The following is a 19,308-nucleotide window of genomic DNA, read 5'->3' on the forward strand; positions in this document are numbered from 1 at the left end:
TATTCAAATATTGTTAACAAGCGCTGTTTCCAGGTGTTGTTGCAGCTATTGAATTTCTGACTGTGTTCTAACATGATGTTGGTCAAAGATGCAATGACGAAAATCGAGGCTGAACGAGGTCAACCTAGTGAAGGCACAAGTCAAAAGAATCTGATTCAACAAGGGCTGTTTCCAGGTGTTGTTGCTGCTGTTGAATTTCTATCTGTGTTCCAACATGATGTTGGTCAAAGATGCCATCATGAAAATCGAGGCTGAACGAGGTCAACCTAGTGAAGGCATGAAGCAGAAGAATCTGATTAAAAATCAGAATAGAAGCAGGTGCATAAAGAATCGGAAACCTTGGAGTAGAATTCGAGGCACGAATCCCAATGCACAAATTTTGAGGTTTGCTGATAAACCCAGAAATTAAAATTGCCTTCAAATTTAAAACCTGGAATTTTTTCTGAAAAAAAATCAGAAAAATAATAATCTGCAGAAAATAAATACCTCTGATTTTTTTTTTCAAAAACAGAGAAAAGAAAGGGACGATTTTTTTTATTAAAAAAAACCTAAAAAAAATAGGGGATAACCCTTGGATGCGGCAGTGCCCTAGCCGTAGAAAATTCGTGTTGAAAACGAAACCCTATAAAGCTGTGCCTGAAAATCACAATGTAAAAAAAAAATCATGTCGAAAGTAGGGAAGTCCATTGCAAAAAGAAAATCACGAAACCCAGAAAAGTCCAATGTGGGTCGGAAAACTTCGCAGGCTGAGAACAATAAATTGCGAAAAATCGCGAATAGGAGGTCGCGGAAAAAAAAACCCGGAAATGATACGCGAAAATCGCGCCAAAACAGGCGCGTCGTCCAAATCCACACCGCCGCGAGTAGAAATACACTAAATCTGCTGCTAAAAAAGCCGTCGCTTAAACTTGCAGAAGAAAATCGCGTCGGTGCGAGCAAAACCCTCCCGGGATGTTTAGCAGAGGCACCAAATAGCAATCCCGGAGAAAAGAAAGAATGCCGTCGAACATGCAGACAAAAATCGGGAAAAAACTTAGACTTGAAAAACGCGACTTGAAAGAAAAAACTTCGGCCAAAAATTTTTCACGACTCTGAAAACAAAACATCCACGAACTGCCCTCCAGAAAACTCAGCGAACAAAGTCCTCAAAGAACTCAACAATTTTTTCATAAAAAAATTGATTAAAAGAATTCTGGAAATTATTTCCACTTAAAAGGGTTTTTGAATTTTTTATTAAATAATTCGCCAGACTTTAAAAAATCGCATCGACCCGCTTTGATACCGTGAAAAATTGATTGCTCAAAATGAACAGATAATCTATTCAACGATATACAACCGTATATATAGAGATTACAAGACTAGTTCTAAATTAAGAACTAGTCATTTTAAGTGCAAACTAAAAAGCTAAAATAGCTTAAGGTATTAAATAAAGCTTAAAAAGCTAAATAATATAAAGCTAACTATGCGTCTTTAATAAAGAAGCAATAGTTTCACTAAACGCACTAAAAAAGCTAAATAAGTCGACTAAAAAGCTAAATAGTTAAGTCGACAACTAAGATGACCACTAAGAATAGAAGATGACCATTATAGAATAGATATTAATATTATTTTAACAAAATCTTGGGTTCTTTTAACACCCAATTGTTTTCTAGTTTAATTGAATCTACTTTGGAGTCCCAATGATTTGCTTTGGTCACTAGTGTACTTTAATATAATCCACATGCATCCCTCTTATTTTGTGATGAACCCTTGCTGGTTCAATCCTTCAACCTGCTGTAATTTATTATTCTTTTTTTTGTGTTTTAAATATTAGAGATGGTCTTTCAAAAATAGACAGAAGTTGCAGAAGGGTTTCTTTAATTCTCAACACATATTGAAAGAATACATGAAATTAATCAACTGAAGCAATAAATTGGAGAATTTAGAAGCATACCTGTAGGTCCTTAGCCAATTTATTGAACTAAAAGAATTCAATCAGCAACTTACAAAGTTTTGATTTTTTATGAATGAGGTTTAATTTCATCTTGGCTGCCTAAATGCCCTAAAAGTACGATTTTTGGCAATTAGGTTTTTAAAAATCATAACTTGCTTTTAGGGTTCCCAACTTAACCCTAAAAGCAACGCCCAACTTAGGAGATATTAAATTTTCACTTAAATAAATTTAAGTGATGCACTTTGTGGTTTTATTTTAATATTTCATTAAAACATTAATTGCCTGTGGGAATCACGTAAAAATTCATATCTCCCTCATTATTGCTTAGAAATTGAATCTGTCAGAAGCTGGGGTCACAATTTGCCATGCCAATGAAAATAGGACCATGTCTATTTTTAGCAGTTTTTCCCTAAAAAATTGGGAAATCCTCATATAATGTCAGAAACTGATCAAACGAAGACCAAAACTGAACTCAACACTGAACTAGAACAAATAGACAGACCACTCCTCAAGATATTGCATCATTGACCCCCTTATCCATACCCTGTTAGCCTACAAGGGTCCAAAAATAGGCTAACTCCTCAAACCATTGTTCCTGACTAGCATGGGGACATTACATATTTCCTGCATACATCCTTATACTAGGTCGAACATTCCATTCCATAGCAATATATATGAAAACAATATAAAACTAAATGTAAGAACCAAAATTTCTCCCCCTTGTCAAATTGAATTGCAATACAACAAACATATATAGTTACTTTTGATTTAGAAAAAGCATTACAAATATTCCCACCTTGATAATTGCTCACAATAACAAAATAGCTTGCAAAGTGTTAGTATGACTAGAAGCATAATGGTCTAGGACAAGGAAGATCATGATTGTGCATGTGTAAAGATAAGCCATTTTTTGAAATCTAACAAATGTGTCTTCTCAACTAGTCAATTAAAAAATGCAATCAAACACTCAACAATTAGTTTCATAGGAATGATTAAACACAATGTTTGATTAGGGACTCACATCAAGGAGTTCTCTAAGGGAATTAAGATCGTTACAATGATTTGAGAGTATCAAGGTATTCAATTATAACAAAGTCCCTTGATTGCATTAGCTCCCTTAGAGACTTGAGTGATACATTATATAAATAACTCGCTAAGCTCAAAATTTTTACCAAATTGGTGGCCCACGGAGCTTTGGTTTTTGCTCAACTAGTATCTTATGGAGATCAAGCACTCGGGTTGATTGCACATCTGGCTCCCATCCCCCTTTAACAAACTATTTTGTAGTTTGTAAAGTATGTGTCCATACCAAGTTTGTTTTATGTATAAATGATTGGTTGTACCTGTTGTGACGTTTTCGCACATCGCCCCATTGCAAATGGGGACCCCCACTTTTTGCTTAGGCTTAGGTGTTTAGTTTGGTCGTCTTAGCTTGGTAAGTTTAGTAGCTGTGAGCCCTTGCTTATGATGTCTTGTCAAGTCAGGTTTGAGGTTGTGTTGCCAACCTTGCTAAGGTGGTTAATGTTGCTAAAAGTTGTCAATTTGAAAGAAAAAGTCTTAGGGTTTGAAATGGCATGAATTGGGATTTTGGATTGACATAGGTCAAAACAAGAAAAGAGTCATCAAAAAATTGCTTTCAAGGATGGATAAATTGTGAAATTTCATGTCCTAGGTTAAGTTCGGGTTTTGATGTGAAAATTGGACAAAGGCATGAGTTTGCCCCAAAATGCTGACCTTGACTTGTGTTTGCTTAGCAAGTTCAAGTTTGTGCAAATGAGAACCTTAAACTGCCAATTTGATTGAGGTACGAATGAAGGTGAAATTTCCGCCCTTCAAGTTGGAGAGTTCAAGACTTGGATGAGGTACAAATGGAGATGAAATTTCTGCCCTTCAAGTTGGAGAGTTCAAGACTTGGAAGTGGTATGAATGAAATGAGGAACGAATTTGGTACAAATGGATGTCAAAATGCCGCTCCATCATGTTGAGATTGATGAAATGAATATGATACGAATGAAACATGAAGTGAATTTGGTACGAATGGATGTCAAAATGCCACCCCATCCAAGTTTGAGATTGATGAAGAAAAGAGGTACGAACGAAATGAAAGATGAGAAAGGTACAAATGAAGATTCAAACACCTAATTGTTTGTGCAAATAAAGGTGGAATGGCCGATTTGACAAAGTAATTTTGTTCATGCAAAGAGCAAGAGACAAATTACATCAATCCACCTGACTACAAACAAACTCAAAATTGCCACCAAGATTGTCAAGTAGAAATGAACATGAAAAAGCCGCCCAAGTTTCTAAGTCCAAATGAGCATCAAAAAGCCGCCAAGATCATCAAGTCCAAATGAAGGAGAAAAAGTCGCCAAATTCATCAAGTCCAAATGAAGGAGAAAAAACCGCCAAGAGCATGAAGTCGAAATGAACATGAAAAAGCCGCTCATGTTATCAAGTACAAACGAAGTCAATTGCTGCCAAGGATGTTAAGTGCAAACCGATTGTATTTTGCTGCCCAAGTTTACCAATGCAAATGAAATTGAAAATGATGAGCAAGATTTAGTGATACAAAAGAAAGAGAGATAGGCGATTGTTTTGAAGAAATTCACAAATGCAAATTAAGATAAATTGGAGATGATCAAAAGTTGATCATTTCAATTGGATTGCACAAGTGAGCACAAGAGGGTGAAATGCGAATGAGAATAAAAGATTGATCAAGACAATGAATCAAACCAATGAATTCTACAAATTATTTTTTTCAAAACACAAAGTACAAATGAAACATGAAAAGACGTTTTGACATAGGTAGAAATGAGAGCCTAAATACTGAAAATCTTGTGCAATTGAAAGTACAATCACCGATTTGATTAAGGAAAGTGAATAGTAAAGAACATTTTATTAATGAGATACAAGTCGGCTGTATTAAGGGTATGAGCGCCCAACAAATAGCAGTTCAAAAGGACATTTTTTTAACATATTATGCAAGTCGGCCTAAGGGGAGATGAAAGAAAAAGACATAACCCTTAGCCTTTAGCACCTATATAAGGGGGCATTTGAAATTCATTTTGTCACACTTCAAAGCAATCCAGTAAACATAATTTTGATCTGCACCACAACATAAGGCAGTGATTTGGCAACCATTTTGATCATTTCATTTTATCAAAATGCACTTAAAGAAGGTGATTTTGGTTGAGAGAAGATTTTAAGATCAAGTTGAAGGCATTTTCAAAAGGTGATATAGGATCAGCTCTCCAAACATGTGACTTAGACCTTGGAGCACTTCAAAATCAGATATGGGATCAGAGATAGAATCACCATTTCATCATCGTTTTGAGGATATACCAAATTGGAGGTTTGTGAAATCTATCCATATCATGTATGTTTAATACCATCCTTGTTTGTTTTGCAGGTATGACTAACAAAAAAGATGAAGATGCAGACTGCAAACAACATCAAGGACACTTCAAAAGCATGGAAGAAAATTCAAACCATTGCCAAGACGTAGGACTTCAAGCATCCCAATAGCCGCAACATGAGGCAAGCATGACAACAAGTGGAGCATTATACATTGAAAGTTTTCATTGCATCATGACAAAATGAAATTTTTTTGTTATTCAAGACAAATTCAAAGGCCTTCAATATATCATTTCGATACTAGGAAGTCAAGGCCTTGGAGCATGAAAGAAAGATAACTTGAAGGAAAGTTTTACAATTTTGAATTCACTTTGAGAATCCAAGAATCAAAGTTAGTACATTGAGGAGTTAACCACAACCAGGTGCACCATTCATCAAGTAGATCATGAATAAGAGAAGATCAATCAACATCATCACATTGAGCAAATTGAATAATGTTGAGTATCAAGAGATATTGCTCAACATTCCTTCATGATAATCTATCAAGTCTGCAAGTGCAAGTTGAGATGGCATCCTAGTCACCACTCAACCAATCAAAAGATTCCACGTCAGCATGTCCGGATGCAATGCACATAACTCATTCTATAGAGGCACAAACTTCGAGCTACCTACCCTCATATTTCATTGGTTCACATTCAATATTGAACCTAAATGTAATTTTCTCATTGGTTAGAGGGAGTTGTTGTAACAAACCCTAATTATGGTTTCCATCTTGTAATCTTGGCCATTGATTGTGAATCAATCTGAGCCATTGAATTGTATTGAGAGCAGTATAAAAGGCTCAAATCTCTCATTTGTAAAGGAATAATAGCAAGACAACAAGAGTAGACTAATAGATAATAGTTCATAGATAGCAATCAATAGTTAGTAGTTAGAGTGGAGGTTAGATTAGGAGAAGGCAAAGATTGCTGCCAAGACTTTGTTGTAAAGAGCATATGATTTCATTGAAGATATGGTGAATTTGATGTGTTATTTCAACAAATTGCATGGTCTCTACTTCTCAATTCATTTTCATGTTGTTTAGATGAATGAAAGAACTTTGTGCATGATCAATGGTGAAAGTCATATATCCATACCACTAGTGATTTGCTGATTGTAAGTTTGCCTTGTGTGGTCAACTTGAATCTTTAAATGAGCTTAACTTCAATTGCTATTCACACTTTGATATGCATTGCCTTGATGGTATCCTTGTTGATAGTGATTAGGACATCATGTTCTAACCTTAGGAGATCGCACTAAGCTTTGTAGAGTCATTGCTTAGCATGTCAAAGCAAGGCTCAGTCGAGTTTCACCAACAGTTATTCATTGTCTCTTACAATCTTAGGAGTAGCATAGTCTTCTCAAACCCTATGTCTTTTGCCATTTTATTTTTCCAAGCAAGTAGTTAGAATCTAAGTTCCAGTAACATCCAAATGTTCAACATTGAAGTAGTCAATGTAAGTCCCCTTGGATTACCAGCAATCACATCAACCAATTGAGTTATCCACAAGTCGAGACCCGACAATAGAAACCTTGGAGTCTTCCAATTGATCACATCATTTAGCATCCAAGAAGATTTTGATCAAGAGAGGATAGAATACTTTTGGTATTTTATTCTGTGTTAGAGGCATCTAAAAAACACATCAACAGTACCAAATTTGGTTTGTGTATAAAAGATTGGTTGAACCCTCTCCAAATTCATGATCAAACATGCACGGACAGCCATGGCAGATAGAGATGAGAATCCATAGGGAGTTTGATTGAGATTTTGGCTTCTCTTTCAACTCTTCTTCCTCTTGGCACTGCCTCAACAACTTTGTCAGCCCTGCCATGAAATTTGCGTAATAGAATGGAGAATAGGGCTAATTGTTATGTAACTAAATAAATTATAGCCGTATTTAAGTACGAAACCCAAAATGTGTTGCATTTTTTCTTCACAAGAACTCAAATAATGTGTTTGTTTAGAGGTTCATTTGTCACAAAGTAAAAAAAATGTGTGTGAAAAATCTTCTGATGTTTGAGTTGACGTGGATGTGAGTTAGAATTGCCACACTAAAGTCAGAATCACTTGCATATGCCATGCGTTGTTTCGCAAAGTTTCCACCCGAAAAAATATGAACCCTTTTTGATTCCATAAATGATTCAGATCCATACCTGGTTCAGTATGGATTGCTTCCAAAAATAGGGCTAAAGCTGAAATTTTATATATTGAAAGATCATGGAAGATTTCTAGACATTTGAAATTGTTTGACAATAATCATTTTTATAAGAAGGCTGTATTTCTTCAATCAGCTTACCATAAGGTTGTATCCCTACGGGTTTGGGTAATGTTCTGAATAACTTGGGAATTTGGGGATTTGGAGGGGATGTCCCCTTTCTAGCCCACCTTTTATGAAAGGTTTAGGGGTATGTAGAAGGAGGGTTGACCCTGTGTCAAATGATAGAAAACAAAAAAAATTAATTATTCTAAAATAGATAAATCCTTGGGTCCCATCAAGGCCCCACAATGCAAATAATTTCTAAAATTGATATCTTTTACCATTTTGCATTGACGAAAAGGAGAGAGGAAAAATGAAGAAGAATAGAGGAAAAGGGAAGAAGAATAGAGAAGAAGAATAAAGAAAGAAATTATATTATTGTCCACCGATGACCAAAACTAGGTCAATGGGACTCCATTGTACAACAATTTAGAATAGAAAGTTCTAGGAAGAGAAAACTAGAAAGACCCTAGAAAGGGGAAGAAAAGAGGAAGAGAAGCAGTTTTTGAGATCATTTTGATGGGTCCAGTTTCTAAGCTTGTAGCTTGATGTACCTATGTACTTTGCATGATGTAGCGTTTCCCTTTTTGGTATGTTTCCTAATTTTTCTTATTATCATTATGTTTATGATTAGCAACAAGGTGTCACCAAGATGGGGGTACTTGGAACTTTGGGTATTGGTACTAGTCCCAGTACAACTATTTTTCAAAATAGGAGACATGGGTACATGGAGACGCCAATTTTTAAAAAATATAATTTAATAAATTATAAAAAAATTGAAGATAGGTGTATATTTGTAAAATGACCCAAATCGACAAGTTGAATCTTTCAACATTGCTAATTCTTTTGCTATTCTATGTGATTAATATGTATGAGAATGTGAATATAATTATATATATGAGAATGTGAATATAGATTATATATATGAGAATATGAATATAGACATACTCACAAGAATGAAGAAAGAAAATGTCTATCATAGGAAACTTACTGACTCTCAAGGATCTAATAGAATTCACCCCCATTGTGTATACCACAAAGTCTACTTAAAATAACAACAACAAGAATATAGAAAATATGAATATCTTTAGAGTTTTGCATCGAACTGCAAATAGCCAAATCACAAATACTTGTGGTCTTGTTAGCTTTCGTTGATTCCTGCCTTGCGTTGGCTCTTGTTTTCGCTTCTTTGGTGTGTTAATTTTCCAGCTTTTCGGTGTTTTATTTGTGTGGGAGTTGCCACCTTTTGCATGGGAGACTGCAAGAGTCTGTGGAGACAGCGGTTAAAAGTCTCCTACAATTGGGGATGTCTCAGGTCTCGGTCTCTGGTATTGTGACGTGTCTCGGTCTCTGAGACGTGTCTCAGGGGGTCAGAGACAGGTCTCCGTGCAACTATGATTAGCAGTGTATCAGATTGATTATAGAATCAATGAATTGCTATTTTACTTGCCCTTCAAAATTTCAGCATTTTTTGCTTTGTTTATGCTATATTAGGTATTATTTTTAAAAATTCAAATACAAATTCTACGTATTATTCTAATTATTGTACCTTTGCCTATCCCCCACTGTTGTGAAATCTGGAAAAATATTTGCTGTCCCCTAATCCTGTTCTGCTGGTCCCCTAAACTTGGAGAAACACTGATTGCTTTAAGGTTGGGAATTCACTTCTCTTTGATTTTTTATCTAGTTTTGTGATTATTTTTGTTTATATGGTCCGGGTATATGAAGATTTCATGGTGCACATGGTTGTGGAGGCTATTTTCTGTTTTGTTGATATTATGTTTACTTTACAGTACCACCCACAAATCCTATAATTTGCATTTTTTTAAAATTGATTCTTCTTGGTAGAGGATTTTGTGGTGTTCCTTTCAGGAACTATCCTGATCATGTTTTAAAATTTTCATATCAATATAAAGTAATTTGGTTCATAAAAGCAATGATCTGTCCCATGTTATTTAGATCTGATGCGTTCCAAATGTAACTTATGGCCTCTGGCTATTCTGTTCTTTGTCTTTGAGCAATTTTTATCTCTTTCAACTTAGAAACAGAAACCAATACAGATAATGAATTCTCAATCACCTAGTTGCTCAATAGTGTTGTTTTTAAACATTCAAAGATTCATCAATAGGATCTGTTATTTTTCATCATGTCATTTCTTGAGAATTCTTTATATTTTTCTTTCTTGTTAATCTTGTTTGTTTTGGCAACTATCTTGCAGTACTTCTGAATATTCATCAGCTTGCTATCCTGGTTTTTTAGACTAGGCACTCACTATGTAATTGAGCACTTACTATGTAATTGATAATTTCACAGGTTGGAGTGGAGCCTGCTGTTTCTGCTGCCCTTGATTTCAAAGCAATGCTTGAGGCAGCCCTTCGGAGTCCTTACATACCTTGTATGTCAATTGACAGAAGTGGATTTTATTGTCAATGAATTTTAGGGTTTAACTTTAAATGCGTTTTTCCTAGTTAGTGGCAGCCTACATTTTTAGCTTGTTCTTCTTAGAAGAAAAATAAGTACACATTCAAGATGAAAGGTACAAATATTGTAGCAGTATATTCTCAATAAGCTTGGATGAAACAAACTACTAACCAGGACTTTTCTATCAATTATTTTTTTCTGAGACGAGATTGAAAAGTTTAATTGCTAGAACCTATGACACAAGATTCGTGTTTGTGTTTGAATTCAGTGACAATAAATAAAATCTGGATTAAGTTAATTTGTGATTAAATTCTATTAATACAAAATTGTAATTTTTTTTACCACAAGAAATGAATCCACAAAACTATCAAAATACCTAAAGGCTACTCGATACATTAAAAATCTATAGAAAAACTGTGCCATTATGATAAATTTAAAAATATTAAAGTATAAATAAGTTTAAAAAATTAAATTTAAAAATTGTAAATATTTTAAATTTTATATTTAAATATATTAATAAAAAAAAAATCTAAACTAAATATTTAAAAATGTTTAATTTTAATTAAAAGAAACAAGATAAAAAATACAAAACGAATGTCATAATTTGAAATTTAACATCTTAAATTTTCTAAAAAACAAAAACAAAATAATGGTAAGAAAACTTAAAAAGAAACAATAAAGATAGACTACACAATGAAAAATTAAAAAGCACACAAAATCTAAATAGTAATGTGGATGGAAGCCTAGCATTTTCTTCTGCAGAGGCCTTGTTGCATCGTTTAGCCTAAACGAATGCACAATATTCTTGTTTTCAACTGTCACTAATCTCTTCTTTTCGACTTTCCAACATCAATCGGTCACCATGTCACTACGTCTACAACCGCGAGGTATGAGTGGCCAACAAACTCATTACAAAATATAATTACACAAAGAATGATTACCAAGATATTCGATATTTACAAAGGAAGTCTTCTTAAATAAGAGTTACAAAAGATCTATCCATAAAGGATACGATCGACAACTAAGACAAAAGAGGATAAGAATGACACCTAAAAGAATAAAGAATATTCCTAAACCGAGCAACTTAATTGAGCCTTATAAAATAATATTACAATATTACATTAATACCCTCCCTTAATGGTCAATCTACTAAGTGCTCCAAGTTTATCCTAAAATTTTACAAATTTGTGAACGCTCAAGGACTTGGGTAATGCAACATCGCTGATCCATCTTCTAAAAGTTGTCGTATGAAATGACAATGAAGCTCTACGTGTTTGGTATGCTCGTGGAAGATGGATTCTTGGCTAGCTTTAGTACCCCTTGATTGTCACAAAACAAGGGTGAAGGCATTGCTTGAGACATGTGCATGTCTGAAAGCATTCTTTGCAGCCATATTCCCTCACATTTTTCTTTGTTTGTTCCTCTACTCTTCTTTTGTCGAGGAAAGAGCTACTACCTGCTGCTTCTTACTAGTCCATGTGACTGCACCTATATCAATATTGAAAACATATTCAAAAGTGGATTTTTAGTGATCAAGAGAACTTGGCCAATCTGAATCTATGAACCCAACCAGCCTAGGATCTTTGCTTATACTATATAGAGTGCCAAATTTAAGTGATGTTTTTACATATCTCAGCAACTGTTTTGTTGCAACCAAATGTTCTACCTTTGGTACTGTCATGAATCTAGAAATGTAACTCACAACATAGCTCAAATTAGGTCTAGTGGCTATAAGATAGATAATTTAATGTTCCCTTTTGGGAGGAAACTAAATCTTGCCCGCTATACTTGTAGAATTATTGCAGGCTATGTATTTTCAGTGTGCTATGGTAATTTCGACATATTCAATTCGATGTTGTTTCCCTCTTTGAAAGCTGAATGCTGCTCTCTTTGGATGAGTGCTATTGCTGAATGGTTCAATTTGTATTTGATTGCTGAAGGTTCTTTGCTTTCTTAGGAGAATTGATGTATATTCCATTGATTGATAAGTCCCCTTAAATATTTAGAATGAATTCTCCATTATACTTTATTGGTGGAAGGGTCATCGCCTTTCATAAGAATTGAGTCACCACTTTTTATTGTTGCCCTTGAGAATAATGTATTAAAGCTCAAATTGATCTCCCCATTTTATCTCCTCCTCAAATGAAAACTTCTCCTCTTTATATCCTCCAATGTGAGGGAGAGTCACACCTCTTCATAATGGTCACAATCTTTCACAATTACGACCCTTCGAAAGGGTCACAACCCTTCATCATTGCTGCCCCTTTGGAAGCATCACTTCCTTATCTTCTTTACATTAATGCTTCCTTAATTCCTTTGCCCCCTTCTTTCTTCCTTCATTTATTTTCTTCCCAAATGAAGTTCTCTTCTTTCCCTTTTATATCTTATGTTTGAGGGAGTCACAATTTTTCATTTCGTGCCTTTCGACCATTTATTAAACTTAACTAAATTTTAATTATATTAAATTTTATTTTGAATCTTTTTATATTTTAATTTATTATTCATTAATAAATCCTATTTCAACAAGCGGACATTACAGTCCACCCTTCCCAAGATTGCTTGTCCTCAAGCAATGTAGGTTTCTATGAATTGAATCATGAATGTCCCAAACCAACCCTTGGAGATTTGTATTCCTTATTTAATTTGGTTGACCCAACATTTGCACAGTATCATGGATATCTCTTTGTGTTAAAGCATGGGTGATCTTAACATATATTAAGCTGAGGATTTTAAGCATGGCACATATCTATTACACTAAATGAATTCATATCTTTTTGGTTTACTCTTGTTATTCTCTTATTCTAGATCAACCCAAGGCAACAATCAGAGAGATTCATAGAATAGACATGTTGTGAACACATTAGGCATGAACTAAACACGAAGCATACACATAAAAACACAAATCATACACATGAAAACATGGAGCATAAACACAAATATATGTAGACATAGTGAACAGGCAGATTGCAATAAATATTATGACTACCTAATCAACCTATAACTAATCATTGGTTAGTTTGGTAGAAACTCGGAAAGGCACTAGTAAACTGCCCAACCCAACTAAGCCTAAGAGCACGCAATATCCAAGTCATGGCCATTTGCATCACATCCCACAAGCAGTCGGAACTTACAACCAGGACTAGATCCATCCCTTGGGGTAATCAATTCATCACTTAGCCAACAAGAGGCAACAACGTCCAACCAAGACTAGATCCATCTCTTGGGGTAATCAATTCATCACTTAGTCCAAGATAGGCATGAACGCCCAACTTGGATCAGATCCATCTCTTGGGGTAATCAATTCATCACTTAGCCCACAAGAGGCAAGAACACCCAGCTAGGACTAGGTCCATCTCTTGGGGTAATCAATTCATCACTTAGCCCACAAGACGTAGGAACGTCCAACCAGGACCAGATCCATCTCTTGGGGTAATCAATTAATCACTTAGCCCACAAGAGGCAGGGATGTCCAACCAGAGCCAGATCCATCTCTTGGGGTAATCAATTCATCACTTAGCTCACAAGAGGCTGGAACGTCCAACCAAGACCAGATCCATGTCTTTGGGTAATCATTATTTCACAATTCCCAATAAATCTCTTCCACAAATCTGCATATATTCCTCTTAAACTCTTCTCTAGTTTACCTTACAACTTCATAAAATTTGCAAGTAATCTCCGTAGCAACTGCTCTTTATCTGCTGGTATGTATTTGTTTTATCATTCACATGTAACACACATTTCCCCTTCCTCCGCATCATATTCTCTACATGCCACAAACTTAATTTATATCTTCATCGCCAAATGGAATGGTGCATCTCTTCAATAGAGAACTCCTTTCCAAAATACATGACTTTTAGTTTATTATCCCAAGTGCTGCTATATTTCTCCTTAATTATAATTTTATTCCTGTTAACAATTTTTGCACATTATTCACTAATTGCTGTCTTTTATTCATATGATATTTGTATTAAAATCTCTTCTATATCTGCACTAACTTCTTTTCTAATATGCAGATCTGATATAACTCTATTTCTCACACAACATCTACTTCTTCTCCTTGGTTGCTGGAGTATATATTATTCCTTGTATTCTTCATACATTTCTCTCTTAAAAGGTTTTTCTTTATACTTCACACTACTCTCTTGCTTGAATCTGCTTACAACATATTCATGTATCTGCAGTTTACTCAAAAACCTGTCTTAAATGGACTGAGTTTTCATCTTGTATTCTTATATTTTCTTCATGCATAAATATGCTTTTATAAAAATATTTATTCTTTGTTTCTTATAAACTCTTAATATATCTCACTTCAACTCACATATCAACTTATGTTTTGATGGTAGAACATCTTATTCTTATCTATTATTCAGCCACACTTCTCATTCTCCCTTTATGGTCACTCATGCCCTTTGGAAAGTGCTGACATTATGGAAGGAGACGTTTATTCAAAGAGAGGTGTCCTTTCCTTTTAGACTCCATTGCTACCATTTGCTTATAATGACAACGTTAATATGTCTTCAATTCACTGATAGGCATGTAACTAATCACTTTGTTATTAATCTTCTTTGAGATAAGTGCTGCACCTTATGATTTATTAATCACTTTATGAAGGTTCTTTGCTCTCTTAGGAGAATTGATGTTAATTGTATTGATTTCCTCCATTGATTGATAAGTCTCCTTCAATGCTTGGAATGAATTCTCCTTTATACTTTATTGTTGGAAGGGCCATCACCATTGATAAGAATTGAGTCAGCACTTTTCATTGTTGCCCTTGAGAATAATATATTATTCCTCAAGTTGATCTCCCTTTTTTATCTCCTCCTCAAATGAAAACTTCCACCCTTTATATCCTCCAATGTGAGGGAGAGTCGCACCTCTTCGTAATGGTCACAACCTTTCACAATTACCACCCTGCGAAAGATTCACAGCCCTTCATCATTGCTGTCCCTTTGGAGGAGTCACTTCCTTATCTTCTTCCCATTGATGCTTCCTTAATTCCTTTGCTCCCTTCTTTCTTCCTTCATCTCTTTTCCTCTTGAATGAATTTCTCTTCTCTCCCTTTTATATCTCATGTTTGAGGGAGTCTAAACTTTTCATTTTATGCCTTTTAACCATTCATTAAACTTAATTAAATTTTATTTTGATTCTTTTATATTTTAATTCATTATTATTTATTAATAAATCCTATTTCAACAAGGGGACATTATAGATAAGGCCGCCCACTAGCTGCTTGAATGCTGACACATTGATTACCTTGAGTTTGTTTTGGATGAAAGCTTCAGCCCTTTCTCCATAGGTGTAGACGAGATTTTGCATTATGTTATTTTGAACATGTCAAGAATTCCTGGCATATTTAGATTGATAAATTAAAATATCATCACCTATTTGCCAAACCTCTACACCTAGGCAATAATGTAGCAGGCCTAAGTCTATCACGTCAAAAGCTGTACTCAAATTACATTTGATTTGTTCAATCAAATGTGCCTCACTAGTTGTAAAGATGATATCACTTACTGAAATGAGTAGTAGAGTTATCTCATTGCCAATGCTTTTTGTAGATCAATAGAGCAATGGGATTGGAAAACAAAGAACTTGTTTGGGCTGCTTATTACATCTGTAGTTTGTATGGTTCTGAGGTTTGGGGCAGCAACACATCAGCTGCAAAATGGAGGTAAATAAAAGATTACAAAAACACCTAATCACAAGCAACTTCAAAATAAAAAGCATGGTTCCATATGAGATTGTTTTAGCTAAAGCGACAATGATAATTCAATTATTAAGCTGTTTGAAGAGAATTGAGAACACAAAGGGACACCACTGGTCGACATTTGTGGAGCAAAATTTAACTAGAAGGAAGAGAATGTGGATGAAGCAAAACGTCAAATGGATGAACAAATGAAGCACAAGTGTGGAAATTAAAAGGTTCAAAGATACCATGTGGAAGAAACTACTTGAGGGAAAAAGAGGACATTATGTTAAACATTTTAATCGCACATACAAACACAAGCAAAAGTACCATTAGGAGTAGATATAAAGTGGAAAGCTAAAATGTCGATAGCACAACTAAGAATTGGCTTGCATCATTTGTTGTGTGAAACTCGAAGATGGCGAATACCTAAAGAGGAGTGGGCAATTAAGATTTGTTGTTTTTGCTTGTCGGGATTAGTGGAGACAAAATGGCACTACATCATGAAGTGTAAGGCTTACAGAGACATCTTGAAAATTATACAGATATGCTCAAAGTTGGATCTTTTATGACCTTGTTTGATGAGAAGTAGCAAAAATGGTAACCTACTTTATCAAAATTCTTTTGTTTGTTTGGTGGGATTTTTTGGTTGTTTGATTTGATGGGAGTAGTTTTAGTTCCAATTTCTAGGATCCATAGACTCACTGTTTACTCCCTACGGGGTGAATTCTCAAATTATCAGAAGTAAACAAAATACAAGTACACGAACACTACAACATATAACATTCACAGAAGAATTCATATGACAAAAAGATGAGCTTTATTTCATCATGTAAAATTGGATACAATAATTATAATGTCCTTGCTCCCGTTACAAGATAGCATATATACTACTCGGTGGTTGGCAGAGATACCAACCGTCGCCAACTACCAACTAATCCCTAGGGGAACATTTACATGGCCAATTATTAACTAAACATAAAAAGTATTATTCCTATGTTGGCAAATTACCACCAACACTCACTGGTCTCGTGGACATAAATAAATACATTCATTCATTCATTTCATATATAAATTTGGATTTGAAGGACTTATCTTGAATCCTTGTTGAAATAAATACTTGTCAATCTTTATGTACCATGCCTTGGGTGTTAAATTCATGCCCTAGATCAGTAATCTGATTTGTAACATTTAATCATGCCCTAGTTTATTAATCAGATTTGTAATTTAGTAAACTATAATCAAGTAAATTCAAGAATGAAACAAGGAACCAAGAGACAAACACAAATACCCTGGGAAAACCTCCAAGGAGGAAAAACCCAGCATTAAAGACCCACAGGTCAGATTATGTATTCACTCTTATTGCACAAATACAATACGTAGCTTGCTTTTCTGAATCTGATCTTTATATATCAGATCTGCCCTTTTTGCATGCTTCAAGATTGCACCAAAATTCCCTATTTCCTCTTGAATAAGTTCGCCCAATCCTTGGACAAATTCGCACAACCTTCTTTGGTGATTTCGCACCTCTTGTTTGCAGAGCTAATTCGCTGATTTCATGGATAACTGAATTGTATTTGCATTTGCAATTTAATCTTTATTTATATGAGTCCTTAGCCTTTATTAAATCCAAGTTGGCCTCCCTCTTTTGGCGCCAGTTTATTTATTGTGGCGTGGAGGTATAGGGCAAAGCTCAACTTGGGGGCATGTTACCCCTTTAGGATAGGACCCAGTCCTATATGGGTTCGGATGTTGCCTTAAGGCAATCCGAACCCATTTTTACCTAGTTACAAACAACACTCCCTCTTAACTAGGGAAGAAGAGAATACATAATCTGAACCTTTAGAGTTCCATCTAGCACACAAGCATAGAATGGATCTAGCACACAAGCATAGAATTACATCTTCCACCTAGCACACAAGCATAGGATGGTTCTAGCACACAAGCATAGAAAGTGTAATACACAAGTGGGTCTTTACATAATTACAATTTTCCATCCAGCGCACAAGCATAGATTGGACACAATTCATTCTTGCACACAAGCAAAGAATGATCAAAGTGCTGCAGATAGAGTCACTGAGATTGGGGGTCCCTCTCAATCAGAGTTCTGTTTTCCACGATACCAAGTCTGTCTCTGAAGTATTCGAACTTCACTTTGGATAAGGGTTTGGTAAGGATGTCCGCAACCTATTCATCCGTGCTAATGTACTTTAGTTGAATGGCGCCTCTTTGCACCATATCCTGAATGAAGTGATAGTGTGTTTCCACATGTTTGGACCGGTCATGGAACACAGGATTTACTAACATCTTTATACATCTTTGATTATCACAATGAATGGTGGTAGGACCACTAGCTTGACCAAATAATCCAACGAGGAGTTTGCGAAGCCACATTGCTTCTCTGGATGCAACAGATGCTGCAATGTACTCAGCTTCTGCAGTGTTCAATGCTATGGAAGATTGCTTTCTACATGCCCAAGAGATCACTGCAGAGCCCAAGTTGAAGCAGATACCCGAAGTACTTTTCCTAATACATTCATTGTGCAATCTGTAATCTAAACTCAGCTAGCACTCCTTAGAGGGGATCACAACAAGTAGCCAGTAACCATAAGTAATAAGTAACCAAATCACATAATGGTAACTCATCATGGATCCTTTTATAATATTCATCTTGCCTTGCCTGTAGAGGATGAATCCTGAACTTTATCATGTACACCTGCAAGACATGAATACAAACACAAGTATATATATGCTCATCATGGACTCTTTTCATGATATCTATCACACATATACACCATTCATTGCCTGCTAAGAATGATGAAGAGCTTCCATTTCAATATTCTCTCAGAGAAGATTGCAGCACCAACTTTATTTGCACACGAGTATTCTCCTTAATCTTCTCCCAGAGAAGAATGCATTACCTTTACCTCAATCTTCTCCCAAAGAAGAATGTAACATCAGAAAATCATAATCTTTCATCTTGCTCACAAGCATAGAATGAAGTTACATAAGCCATAGTCCTCCATTTTGCACACAAGCAAAGAATGAATAAACATAATCTTCTATCTAGTACACTTTCCATCCAACACACAAGCGTAGGATGAAAATCCATCTTTTCTACCATCTTACATTGCCCGTAGAGGATGGTAACAATTACTCTTCTCCCTGAGAAGATTACACTAGCACCTTACATTAGCCGCAGAGGGTAGTTGATGAAACACAATGCATCACTGAGGTTGAGACTCCTTCTCAATCAAGGTGGTGTTCTTCACAGCTCCAAGTCTATAAGCTTCAAAAGACTTGGTGAGAACATTTGCAACACAAGATTATCCTGCCATAAGACACTGAATTTTCAGGTATCTCTATACGACTCTGATAATAAATAATTATAAGAAAGCATTCAACAAGAATTTGAAAAACCACACAATTTCCTTGATACAGTTCATGCTCCAATGAATTCAGCTTCAGCAGTACTCAGTGTGACTGAGGACTGTTTTGCTGTAGTCCTAAGAGATCATAGGGTATCCAAGTTACAACAAGAGATTGAAGTGACTTCCCTTATCTGAGACACTTCAGAATCTGAGTTAGCCTTCAGAGGTGATTACAGTCTTCTGCTC

The 19,308-nt window shown here is 35.4% G+C and overlaps 1 protein-coding gene across 3 annotated transcripts in view; it reads left to right on the forward strand.

Moving 5' to 3' along the window:
* LOC131057373 (uncharacterized) overlaps positions 1-19,308 on the forward strand; it is a 151,612-nt gene that overhangs the window by 64,402 nt on the left and 67,902 nt on the right. For all 3 annotated transcript variants that reach the window (XM_057991530.2, XM_057991531.2, XM_057991532.2), the window contains one exon: positions 9,898-9,979. In XM_057991530.2, the coding sequence (XP_057847513.2) occupies positions 9,898-9,979 (82 nt within the window). The remainder of the gene's footprint in view (positions 1-9,897; positions 9,980-19,308) is intronic.

This window comes from Cryptomeria japonica, chromosome 5 (genome assembly GCF_030272615.1).
Source record: "Cryptomeria japonica chromosome 5, Sugi_1.0, whole genome shotgun sequence".
Classification (NCBI taxonomy): domain Eukaryota; kingdom Viridiplantae; phylum Streptophyta; class Pinopsida; order Cupressales; family Cupressaceae; genus Cryptomeria; species Cryptomeria japonica.